This window comes from Aulostomus chinensis, chromosome 3 (assembly GCF_037954235.1).
Source record: "Aulostomus chinensis isolate RoL2024-O1b breed Wild chromosome 3, RoL_Achi_v1.0, whole genome shotgun sequence".
Classification (NCBI taxonomy): domain Eukaryota; kingdom Metazoa; phylum Chordata; class Actinopteri; order Syngnathiformes; family Aulostomidae; genus Aulostomus; species Aulostomus chinensis.
In genome coordinates this window covers 16,242,723-16,256,010 of record NC_141322.1, presented here as the reverse complement: position 1 = coordinate 16,256,010, position 13,288 = coordinate 16,242,723, and the positions used below count along the sequence as shown (strand labels likewise).

The window sequence follows — 13,288 nt, the reverse complement described above, 5'->3', positions numbered from 1 at the left end:
TATTTATGTATATCATCTTTTTATATTTAATGTCTTAGTTCATTCAACCACATACATTTAAAGTACATACACATAAATAATAAAAACAACATGCTGATTTTTGATTTGCATGTGTTTTTCAAATATAATGCATGCAGAGTTTTACTACAACATTTATAGCCATCGCTGCATTAAAATATAAACCCTCCATCTGAAAAAGTCCTTTTTTATTTTTACATAATATGGTAACACGCGACAAATTTTACTTTTGGTATTCAAGTACTCAATAGTTACTCTACTGTTGCCGACAGACTGTTTAGGAACCACTTTTTTATGACTGACAAAGTTTGGATGACTAAAGTAATTTAAGGTTCCCTTGCAACTTTAAAGTTGCCTTTTGAACAGTGTTTTCAAATGATTATAAACTAATTATTTACCAAAAACAATTATCATTTCTTTGTTGTTCACTATAATGACAGCACAACATAAATTATAGCATTGTAATAGTTTGTGGTAATTAATTTCATTTATTCACAATTATGAAGCACTGCTGATAATACAAAGTGTCTTATGACTCAGTTTAAACATGAAATTGTAATTTACACTTGGAAAGAATTTGTCTGTGTCCAGAAAAGGAGGAAGATGCTCATTTTAAGCTCACGTGGAGGCATCTGAAATATTGAACCTGGTAGCATCTGCTCAGTTCCAGGTCTCATCCAGCAGGGGACACACTGTGTCCTGGTGTTACTGAGAAGGCAGCAGATGTCCTGGGCTAATATTCCTAGTAGAGTGCACACAGAAAGGAGGAATTTGCCCTCCAGCAGTATCTCTTGTGTGCAGGGGAGCTCTTACTTGGCAACATCTGAAGTTGCTCAACAGATTTCTGAAATAATTTCCTTGTTAAAAGGGTTTTTTGGTGTATTTTCCACCACCTAATCAAGGGTCTGATAACAGATGGTGTTTGTCCTGGCTGATTTAAAAGTTCAGGCTAAATGCAATTTGGGGCCATAGCCTGTAAGTACATTTGACTGACTCAGTTCATGTAGAAGAAATGAGGAAAAAAAAAACAGGAAATTCCAATAAATGAAAAAGATTTATTGTATAATAGCTCAAAATAGAATTTAACACAATCACTTTTGATACTTTTATGCTGAAAGAGGATGTAGGACGTTAGGCGAGGGATGTGAATGAGTGTCCTGTGTGCAGTGTATATACTGCGAGCTGGACAACCCAGACCAGGGTACTGAAAGCTATAAGCAAAAGGGGTTTAACATCAATCACTTTGACTTACAAAGACAAAACAAGCAGGGATTTCATTTAATATCAGTCTCAAGGCAATATGGCCTCTGCTTGGTTACAGGATGGTTCAGTCTGTGGAATATGTAGACCGGAAACATGACAAACACCCTGCAGCTCTGAGTTGCTGTCGTCTGCAAATATTTGTCCTTGATGGAATCGGGTTTTCTTCAGTTTCAGCCCAGCAGTCAGCAGCTGCTTTTTCACTTACTGTACAGCAGGAGCATGATTGTCCCATTTAAATTCCCTGGCTAGGATTTAGTCTTTCTTCACAATATGTCTTAACACAGAAACAAGGTCAATATATACTTTATGTAAAATAAATACAAATCTCTTTCCACAACACTGCTCTTCTCTTTTAGCTGCAATTCACAAAATGTATATATACTGTATATATATGTATATATATATATATATATATATATATTTATATTTTGTGTGTGTGTGTGTGTATCTTGTCTGAATTTGCATTTGGAAAGATTATCTCAGCAGTTGTGATGAAATAGCAGTTTCTCACTCTGTGTCGACTGATGCTCGTTCCTCCCTTCCGTCTTCTGACTGATGATCAGAGCCTTGTGACTCAGGAGGAGGGCGCTGTCGTGTTTTCCTGTCTCCTTACCAGGCTCAGTGTCCCATCCTTGGCCTACCAGCAGCAGCAGTATGAGCAGTAAGAGCAATAGTGTTGCCGCCGTAGAGGTCAGCTCTCGGCTTAGCTGCAGGCTGGGCTGCGGCTCTGGTGCATCCTTTGTCCTGAGTGAAACACACTGAGACTTTTTGTTTTCTCTTGATCTCCTGTCGGCGTGCTTGGTACCCTCACTGATCCCTAGATGTAAACACACTCTGTAAAATGTCTCTGCCTGCAGGTGTGTCAGGTTGAAGCTCTGTGTGCCGGCCAAGATACGCGTTGTGTATGCTGGTGTGTGTACGGTGGAGTATATGGCTTGCCAAGATAAACGAGTTGAGGGAAGGTTGCGCCTGCTCTGCCAGGACAGAATAGCAAAGTGTTCTCCCACCTCAATCACCTTCAACCTTGCATCTGCTGTCAGTGAGGAATATCCCCTCGGATTAGCGGCCGTCCCTCTCTTTCTTTTCTTTTGTCTGCCATGCACACCCACAGTAACGCTGCGTGTGTCAGCTCCCAGAGCATTCTCAGCAATACACGTATACAATCCTGCCTCCCTAGGGGTGACCTTGTTGATTTCCAGAGTGCCCTCAGGCAGTAGCCAGTAGTGTTTGGAGGGTTTACAGCGAGTATCTTCCTGAGCCTGGCTGGAGGCAGATGTGTAGTTGAATCTGTCTGTGGATGTCAGGCTGTGGCAGGGAGCTGGAGCTGGTAAACCCTCAGATGAATTACCCTCTGCAGGACCAAGTCTCTGCCCTGAAGGAGTCACCCAATAAAGTTCTGGCTGCGGATCTGCAAGAGCTCGACAATGCAAAACCAATTTCCCTCCTTCTCTTACACCTACGTAGGAGGGAAGAGAGCTTGTGGGTATCATGGGGAGGCAGGAGGCCGACATCTCCCTGAAGGATACTTCTCTCACCCTGCGAGCCCTCAGTTCTGGGGGTTCAGAGCACAGGGTGGCCTGAGGTTGTATGAAGCGCACTATACGGGTGGTCTGTATGTCTGTTTGTGTGTGAGGGTGGGAGGCCTCCTCTGCAGCCCAGTGAAACAAGCAATCACAACGGAGTGGGTTAGAGTGTAAGCTGACCTCCTGTAGATTGGGCAGGGAGAGCATGATGTGCTGGTGTAACACGCTCAGAGAGTTGGAGTTGAGCATTAAACTCTCAAGTCGGCTCAGCTGCAGGAAAGCCTGCGGGTGAATGTATGACAAACGTGGATTGTTGGTGATCTCCAGTTTGGTGAGCTCAGGAAGGTTCTCCAAAGCAGCTCTCTCAATGGAAACCAGCTCCTCCATGTTGTTCAGGCCAAGCTCCTTTAAGTGAACCATGTCTCGAAAGGCTCCCGTTTCAATCAGTTTGATGTGGTTCTTGTTAAGATCAAGGAACTTCAGTCCTGTTACCCTCCGCAGGGCTTGAGTGGGAACCTTAGTCAGACGGTTATCATAGAAGGAAAGACTCTCAAGGCCCTCCAAACCTTCGAGAGCTTTTTCAGCCAAGCCTCTTAAACCCATACCACCAAGGACCAGACTCCGGAGGGATTTTAGAGCTAAGAAACCCTGTTCAGGAAGGGCCTCGACAGGGTTTCCCCCGAGCATGAGAACCTCCAAGCGAGGCAAAGCCCTGAACCACCTCGGATCAATGGTGGTGAGTCTGTTGTTGTTGATATGCAGACGTAGCAGGGAGTCCAGACCAGTGAAGGCTCCAGGTGCTATTGAGTGTAAGTTGTTGTGGCTGAGGAAAAGTTCCTGCAATGCCAGCAGCGAGGAGAAACAGGCATCTGGTAGATGGCTGAGATGGTTTTCTTCCAGATGTAGAGACAGCAGGGAGGGCAGGGGGGAACTGTGTGTTATTGTCCTGACGCAGTTGAAGCGGTTCTGTGAAAGGTCAAGGTCAGTGAGGTTGGGTAGCCCGTGCAGCACCGCGCCATCCAACTCGGAGAGAAGATTACTCTGCAGGCGAAGGGTGTGTGTGCTTGGGGGGATGAGCGAGGGGAGTTTGGTCAACAGGAGGTCATTGCAGTCCACAGTTGGTGCTTCATGGTGGACAGAATCTGGTGAGAACCATGGCTTGATCTGACACACACATCGCACCGGGCAGGAGACGTGCCATGGCAGTGTGTGAGGTAGTGAGCCCAAAACTCCGGGCACACAGACACTGACAAACACACACAGGAGACACTGTGATTGTAAAAGCACGAATGTCGGCCTCATAATCCTCACAGGTCACAGGAGCTGACTCAGACAAGGTGAAGATCTTCTTATGGAGATTGGAGGTGAGTCATTTGGATGTGTATGAAGGTGTGTGTGCAAACTGTGAAATGTGGTCCAAATGGGTCATCATTCTTTAAATAACCACATAAAAGAGATTGTATTCTTGGCAGGCATCATAGACATAAAAACCTGAATTATAAATGTTGTCTCTGAGCTTGGCACGATTGTACCATCAATATTTTTTTTTATCTTGCTTTGATTATGTGTAAGCGCACGGATTGCTTGGTGGTTGTTGCTCGATGACAGTCTTTGTTGTCACATCCTGGCCGCAGGAGGACTCATGGCTCACAGCAGGGGGGCTCAGTGCTTTGTTAGAAACACAAGAAGAGAAAGAGGCACAGAATCAGAGAAAGAACAAAAGTAAAATTAGGCTAACCATTTATGGCATCCATCACGTCCAGTGATTCTGTTAGTCACAAAAATATGTCTATGCCTCATCAGCCCCCACTCTTAACCGAGTGAGAATTAAAAAAATACGAAATAGGTTTTAACAAGGTCACACACAGAGTTATTGAGATGTATTATGCAGACTCGTAGAATACAGAGATGTTCTACAGCTGAGCAAGGAGGCTGAGAGTTAGAGGACAGAAGATGGATGAGAATGAGGAGAAAAGGCAGAAAAAAGCACAAGGGGACCCTTTGTTTTCCAAAAAGAGATTTGGCCTTGACAGTTGCGGTAGATTTTCGCAGATAGAATAATGACAAATAAATCAAGGCAAAAGAAAGAAAGAAAGAAAGATGAAAAAAGCACCACATGTTATTATCTGTCGGCACATGTGTTTTTTGAGATGTTTCTTTGACTTTTAGAAGGATTTTGCAAAAACTACTTGGCTGAATTTCCCAAAACTTGCTGGAAGGATGGAGCATTTGCCAAGAAAGAACCCAACATATTTCAGAGCGGATCCAAGTGACGGGGCAGATACATCAGTTATTTTAGTCAGCTTCAGATCAGCTGATTTGACTGCGTCCCTGATGACTGCAGTTTTAACTGACTGCCAGCAAACACCGCTGTGAATGAATAAAGCACCAAGTAACCTACGGAGCTATCCAATCACTCTTGTATCGCTCAGTATTCAAGGTACGGTGCGATCAGTTTACGTGATAGAATTAGATAATTTCACTAAGTAGCCGATCGATACGGAGTAATTAAGCTGTGCTAACTCAACAGATTTTACTTTCTAGAGTATAATATGAGTGAAACTACAGGCCAAGTCTTAAGTTGTAGTCATTATGTATTCGTTTACATTCGTCAAGGTATTTAAGATTTTTCTCAGGATTGATTTCTGGCCACTTGTTGGCAGAATTACAAAGCCGTAAGATGTAAACAATGTGCAGAGAGACGATCATACAGAAGCAGAATTTCTATATACGTTAAAAACTATGAGCAACACCTTTCACATATGGCTGCATTGATCAGTTGGTATTGATAAAATATTGATTAGTCTGACTTTGATGGTGATGAAAAGGCTGCGATGGTTGGAGTGCAGGGATTCATTGTCAACTCTTTTAAAGCAGACACACGTGGAATCTTCCTTCTATTATATGATTGTGATGAAATGTTATTGTTGGAGGAGAAATAAACTAATGCATCTGAAAACCGTGGGGACTACAGATATACAGTACCACCACGAAGGGGACTGAGGCGAGAAGAATACCAATAAGTGAACAGAGCTGGAAAGAAAATCTACACCTTCCCTCAGTATGTCTGAACTATAGAAATGTACAGTATCACTTTGTCTTACTCTAGCTTGTTGAAATGCCTTTCAGAAATGCCTTTACTCAAAGCAATCAAGGTTTTGTTTTACATATGCAATTTTCAGCCTTGTACACAAAGAAGAAGGCACTCGTTAATCGATGTAATTACATTATTGATGCATGAACAACCAAACGTTGTTGTTTGTACGAAAGAACTGAAGTGTGTGAATTAAGTAGTGACAAGTGGCTAAACAACGTTGAAAAGCAAACACAATATTAGGGTTAGCAATCAAATCTAATGCTCACTCACAAACACACACTCATGTACATGTTCTGAGGCAAACCATGGTTTGGTGCATTGTTGCCATGGAAACAAATCTTCCATCATCACAGCGTCTCAGTGTTTAAAGATTTACTTTGTTGAAGTTGTTTTTGGTCTGATCTGTGTGGCAGCTGAGAACGCAGATGAAACTGCACTGAAGATGGACTCCAGAAGCATACACTGTACCACCACTGCGTCTCTGAAGCTGCAAGTTCTTGCAGTTTTTCCATTTATAGCATTCAAGTTTTCTACAATCGCCAATTTGTTTAAAACATTAAACAAAACTGCGGCTGCAAATTAGTGATTTAATCAAAATATTACTGGAAGATGAAGTCTTAGCATCACCAAAGATGCCGCAACATCCAAGAGACACAGTGAATAATAATAGATAACCATGATATTTAAAAGTACACTGCTATGATTCGTAAAGAATATCAGTAAAAACCATTAAAACTTCTCCTATTTTGAGTGTATTTTATTCACACACAATAAACACATAATTATCATTACTGTATGTTGTTAAAATGTTCATTATGGGGTGTTAACAATATTGTGAATTTATTTTACCCTGATAATCGTGAAATCTGATGCGTGCCTTCCAGGTCCGACCCTAATACTCGGTCTTGCAGACGTGTTTTGATTCCATTGCCAGTATGTTGTGCTGAAGTATAATTGCTTACTGGGAGGTCTTGAAATCGCACCGGGTGGTAAAACTCTGCAGTGGAAGTCGCTCTGGTACATCTGCGCAACAGAAAGTGACAGTTGAAGTTCCTTCCATTAACGGGTGGGAGGACGAATCGAGTCCATCTATTGAGATGAAGCTGTTAAATCAGCATGTGTTTTAATTACTAGAGCTGCGTCTTATGACTTTCAGAATATTTGCGAGTGCAGCTGGTTATCAAAGCACTGAGTCAACATCATGTCTGAGCGTTAACAGTTAAAACACAGGAGCCAGACCTTACCTCCCGGGGCTCCTCTTACTCTTCCATTCACTTTCATCTCCTCTTTCTCATTTTTCTTCATATGCACCCTGCTCAATAATGGAGTCATCATTTAATTTTTATGTCCCCCGTTTTTGTCATTTGCTTTCAAAAGCTAATAGTGTTTTTCTCAGTTTCAGGAAAGTAGAGCAGAGGAATGATGAGCGCTTACAAACGACTCTCAAATTTAACTGCTCAGAAAAGGCTTTGAATTTCGTGAAGAGCAGATTTGTATGACTCAACTGCTTCTTTCATAACTGCCTATCCTTAAAAAAGAGAAAAAAAACAATAAAAAAGCAATTATTATTCCCCTTATCACAGAAAAAACAAGAACGTCTGGTAATTAGGAACAACAACAACAACAACAACAACTACTACTACCACAACAACCCTTAGTCCAAAACTGTGTTAGCCATTAGACAAGCGCTGAACATTCTGTCCGTTTCATAGTTCAGAAATGGTTACAGGGTTAAAATGACAGTTGGTACATTCATGAAAAAAATGTTCATGAATAATAAAATAAAAGCAGACTGTCGGAAAATCATGTAAATCCGCTTCACAACTTCGGGTGCATTAGAATTGTTGTAGATCTGGTAAGATCAGCAGAGGAAAATAGACGATTTCATTTGAAATGACTTCAACAATCATGTCTTTATGAAACACAGAATTAATCCATTTCTGTGAAATTTATGACGTGCAATTTTGCCATATTTTTCCATGTGTGTACAGATATTTCAGGGAGTGTGTGGTTATCACATTTTTCTCTAAAAGCCACAGTTAAGTTATGGAAATTACAAAAAAAAAAAAAAAAAAAAAGAGGCCTTTTATTCTACTCAAATTTGGTGTCAAGGGCAAATTTGGCATTCCAGAAGCAAATCCTAACCCATTTTAGGAATCCTATTTTATTTTACTTTATCCTTTCTTATCTCAGGTTAGGAAATCCTTCATTCTCAATCCAGCTCAATTGATATGCCTGTCACCTAGCAACAGACACTACTTTTCTCATCTCACTGGGCTATTATACAATCCATTCAATATTCCAACCCTCAACCCTCACTGAAACATATATATATATATATATATATATATATATATATATATATATATATATATATTTATAAAAAAAAACAACTAATGACATCAACTTGATAAATCGATTGCATCATCAACCTTTCAATGAATAAAATCTGCCTGTTAACATTTTGTTGGTTGTGAATAAACAAGCACCCACACTTGTGGTGGAAAAGTTCCCGGCTCAGCCAATCAGTTTAGTCCCACTCTGCTGAAGTATTGATGAGTACATGTACAAAAAACAGCGGCAAACAGTAAAATCTCGATGGCACACCAACAAATAGCAAAGAATACTTTGTTTTTTGTTTATTTGATGAACTGCACGGTGCGTGAAATTACAATCCAAAGCATGATGATACACTCAGTTGCACATCATCACATTCACTTTAGCGTGTTGAGTGAGTCTGGCATGCACGGGCAGCTTACGTGGAGCGTTTGAACTCCTGTTTGTATTTAAGAGCACATGTAAAATTTTCTTGCCGATTGAAATCTGACATTTCCAAATACAAATACAAATTGAAAGCCACGGTATCAGATGCATTGTTTTGATCTTACTTGTCAAAATCCCGTCTTGTGTTGTACATTTCTAGATCGGCCAGGTGTCTGGGTGCGATTTGATGACGACCTCGCTCCTCTATTGCGCAACTATCAGGAGGTCATCAGATTGCTTGAAAGTTTCTCACAGTATCTATGGAGGTGCACAATAACCAGAAGACTCAAAAGTCTTCATATCCTGATGACAAACACGCTTCTATCTCTGTTCCATCTGACTTTGTTCCAGAAAGAGCTGCAGGGAAGCTTTTCAGATTTGCTGTAGGTTGTTCAGAGTATGTACGTGTGTCCGCTGCATACGGTCCAAAAATAAATAAATAAAATTTGTGCTGTAAAACTACGACACAGAGAGGCACTGCAACAGGGCGGAATAGAGGGAGAGGGAGGATTCAGAGAGCAGGAGAGGGGAATGACAGAGAGGTGTTCAATGCAGATTCAAATAATGCGAATAATAAAACACACGCATTGCCCTGCAGTTGTATCTGTTCCAAAGAACACACACAAACTTGTGATTTGTTTCTCCCATGCCAGCAGAGATCCTCCAGCATCTCTATTTGCCCCCCCCCCCACACACACACACCTTCTGAAAACCTCACCTTGGAATGAGTGCTGTTTTATTCAGTGTTCATGTGTCCACAGCTGCACGAGTGAGTGTGAGACTGCTGCAATGTCCTATCAACATATATTTCAGCTTTCTTACCGCAACAGAAGGGGCGACTACATCTTGCTCTGTTGGTTCCTTCTGCCTTCATGTGTTGTCAGTCAGCTTCACGTGCTGCGAGGGTTCTTCTCCTTCTTTTTATTCTTCTTTTTCGTCTTCTTTTTCTTCTCTCTCAGTCACACATTGATGGATCTCTTAAGATTCCTGAAATATCACTTTATTACTCTCCCTCTCTGTTGCTGTTGCTGGAAAGGAAACTGGCACAGACTGTATCTCCCCCCTCTCTTGCTCTCTCGCTTTCTCTCTCTCTCTCTCTCTCTCTCTCTCTCCAGCTAAAGAGATGAGGTGTGTTCTGCAGCAGAGCTTCTGTCCCTCTCATCTCGCCCCCACTGTTTCTATTGCCAGCCTCCCTCTCTCCCCCGTTCTCTTTTCCTGTGTCACAAGCCGAAGGAAACCGCCTGTGTTGGTTGAGGTGGGGTAGTTTTGCTGGATGAGATATTATTTTGCCTCCTGGTGACAAGTTTAAAACCATCCTCTTTAGATTATCATACCAGTTCATCGATAGCAGAAAAAAAAAAACCTTGCACTTGCTTCTTGGTCTTTGCTCCGTCTGCCAAATTCAAAGGATATCAATTAGAATTATGTCTGTCTGAGCTTCGTTTCACTGAGGTTTAAATGCTTATTTTAATTGAGATGAGAATAAAATATCCATACGCCTTATGCACAAGATCTGTATCATTAAAAGATCTTCTGTATAATTTAGCAGTAACAGGTGGTGACTATCAGTTAAACAGGTCCTTCCGTTCTGCTATTACTGCCCTCCTCATGTTTCCCACAAATGCACGCATCGTACACTCCCTGGAAAATTGATATAATTAAAGCAGGATAATGCAGTATAACACAATCCTCCTTTCATGGGGATGATAATGTTCAGTTTTATTGAATATGTTTAAGAGTAGTGCTCATTTAATTTGGTTATCATTTTCGAAGCTGTAACCTGCTGTGCGGTTAGGTTGAACTGTATCTATTCACCATCCTGTTACAATAAATGAGAGCTGTCAAGCTGTTTGAAGCACTTCAATCAAATCTGTCAAAGTAAAAAAAAAAAACATATTTAAAAGAAGCAAGATTTCATTGTTTAGAAGTTTAGATAGATCCTATAGGTTTTATGTTCTCTTTTAAAGGCCTCATGTAACATTGACTGTTAGCTACAAGTGGTAATCATGTATGAAATCACAGTAATTACAACCCGTATGGGTGCAGACTATCAAACGCACTCAGCCTACATACTTTTAATAACATCACCATAGCGCTCTGTCACAGCGTTACAGTGGCTATATAATGAAAAGAGAACTGGCTACACAGTTCCTTTGATTCTATTGAAATGGGGAAATGGTCAGAGCAGAACCTGCATGCAGCGTTGCAATCATCCTCCTTTGGTAACCTGCAAAGGAAAAAAAAAACCTCTAAATTTTACACAAATGCTAAAAATTCCAAAACAGGTGCAGAAGGAGAAGGAAAAGAGCCGAAGTGAGAGAAAATGTGAGCTGTGTTGGTCATTTGATGCTCCTATTACATAGACAATAACCCCACAAACACATAAAACTGCAATGATTGGTAATTCTGCACTAACAGTGGATCACAAAAGGAGTCGTTCATGGTGACAAATGCACAGAGAATTATCACCCAACTCTCGTTTCTCCTCAGGTCTGCATTTAAATGGGTTTCTGCTGTGTTTTGTTTGTCTTGCCTGCAGCTATACTGTTCTGGTTCACTCTAATAGGGCAGTTTCCTGCTGCTGTTTTCACTCAAAAGCTCTATAAACAATTCAAAAAAGAATAAATGACTTTTAGCGGCTAAACAGCCAGATCTGATCCATCATCTAAAAGAAATAGGAATATTTGGACTTTGATTCATTCATGACTTGGATAAAAATACAACTTAAAATGTATGCTAATGCTGCTCTGGATTTGTTGCAAAGCTTTTGTTTTGCAATAATATATTCAGGTGTTTCCTTCTTGTTTTGGCAGCCCCGGAAATCAACGCAGGTTTAGAAAAAGAAACCAAGAAAAAAAAACCCTACTGCCTTCTATCCCTTTTAATAGTCCCTTTTACAAAGTCTTTTCAAAAATGATGTTGCTGTTACGCCTCGCCGTCTGTACAGAAGTACGCAGAGCCGGAGCTGGGGTACAGATTTTCCTGCCTCTTCAAATCAGCGTCTGTGTAAAAACAACTGCTCCAGCAACGCAGCAGTAGCGCACCTCTGTTGTGGAAAAAATAGAAAGCTCTGTAAAGTCACACTCCGGGGCAAAGTTGTTTTCACTCCTCTACAAAAACATATATAGTGTTATAACATTGGGTTAATTTTTATGTCGATATTGCAAAATCTCAGTGTAAAAGAGTGGAATGTAAAACTCTAGCAATGATCCGCGTCTGAAAATGTAGCACGTTGCTACATGAAACTACACATCAGAGCACCGTTTACACACATCTTTTACTTCTGGAGATTTTTGGATCGAAAGACTGCATGTGTCAAATTGTATTTAGACACATGCCGATATATATTCACTTTATTTGACAAAATAAATGATGATGTGATGATTCTCATCACATCATCAACAGAGTCTTTCCTGGGTGATGTGGACAGCTGGCATGCATTTTTAATTTAGCGCTCAAAGAGCCTCTTCAACAGACAGACAGACAGACTACTTTATTAATCCCTTTTGGACGTTCCGCCAGGGAAATTGCACTCTCCTCAACATTCGTTCACAGCACTGTTACCATAGAATAGATTATAAATGAAACCTTAGCGAAAAATAGCAAAGAAGAGAAAACAAAGACTATGTATGTATATATATATATATATATATATATATATATATATATATATATATATATATATATATGCATATATACATGTGTGTGTGCCTGTGTGTACCTGGATGGTTATGTATATGTGCATAGTGACAGGAGTAATCATAATATTAATTGTTCTTAATTGTTATTATAACAATAATAATAATTATAACAACAATAATGATGATGATATAATATAATAAAAAATATAACAATAGTTATAATAATAATAATAATAATAATAATAATAATAATAATAATAATAATAATAATAATAACAGTAGCAGCAGTAGTAACAAGAATTATAATAATAATAATAATAATAATAATAATAATAATAATAATACTATACAGTCTCTTATATTGCACATGAGTGTCCGGTTGTTATCAGGGCAAGTTAATGGTGCTCAGCCCTCTCCTCCAGTCCTTCTGTTGGCCCTCCCCCCCTCCAGTGAGGAGTTTAACAGTTTAATGGCTCGGGGGATGAAGGAGTTCTTCAGTCTGTTGGTCCTGCACTTGGGGAGGAGCAGCCTCTGGCTGAACAGGCTTCTCTGGCTGGTGGTGACAGTGTGCAGAGGGTGGCTGACATTGTCCAGGATGTCCAGCAGTTTGTCCAAAGTTCTCCTCTCTGCTACTGTTGCCAGAGGGTCCAGCTTCATCCCAACCACTGAGCTGGCCCGCCTGATCAGCTTCTCCAGCCTGGAGAGGTCTGCCTTCATCACACTCCCTCCCCAGCACACCACAGCGTAGGACAGGACGCTGAAGACCACAGACTGATAGAACATCCACAGGAGCTTCCTGCAGATGTTGAAGGCTCTCAGCCTCCTCAGGAAGTACATCCTGCTCTGAGCCTTCTTGTACAGCTGCCTCGTGTTGCTCATCCAGTCCAGCCTGTTGTCCAGCCACAGCCCAAGATATTTATAGGTCTGTACGACCTCGACCTCCTCCGTTCCTATCAGAACTGGTCTACGTCTGGGTCTGTCCC

General features: G+C 40.9%; 1 protein-coding gene across 3 annotated transcripts; it reads right to left on the bottom strand.

Annotated features, from left to right (window-relative positions):
- Window positions 1-154: 154 nt before the first annotated feature.
- Window positions 155-9,797, bottom strand: LOC147267871 (leucine-rich repeat neuronal protein 3-like). Of its 3 annotated transcripts, none has more exons than XM_086198967.1 (3): window positions 9,487-9,797; window positions 6,751-6,924; window positions 155-4,472 (listed from the first exon to the last, which is right to left on the bottom strand). In XM_086198967.1, exon 3 carries the CDS (start codon window positions 4,104-4,106, stop codon window positions 1,761-1,763), a length of 2,346 nt encoding a protein of 781 aa, XP_086055093.1. In that variant the 5' UTR covers window positions 4,107-4,472; window positions 6,751-6,924; window positions 9,487-9,797; the 3' UTR covers window positions 155-1,760. The 3 variants fall into 3 exon arrangements, with proteins under 3 accessions (XP_086055093.1, XP_086055094.1, XP_086055092.1); XM_086198968.1 differs by having other exon boundaries at window positions 6,864-6,924; XM_086198966.1 differs by lacking the exon at window positions 6,751-6,924 and having other exon boundaries at window positions 9,487-9,796.
- Window positions 9,798-13,288: the final 3,491 nt, after the last annotated feature.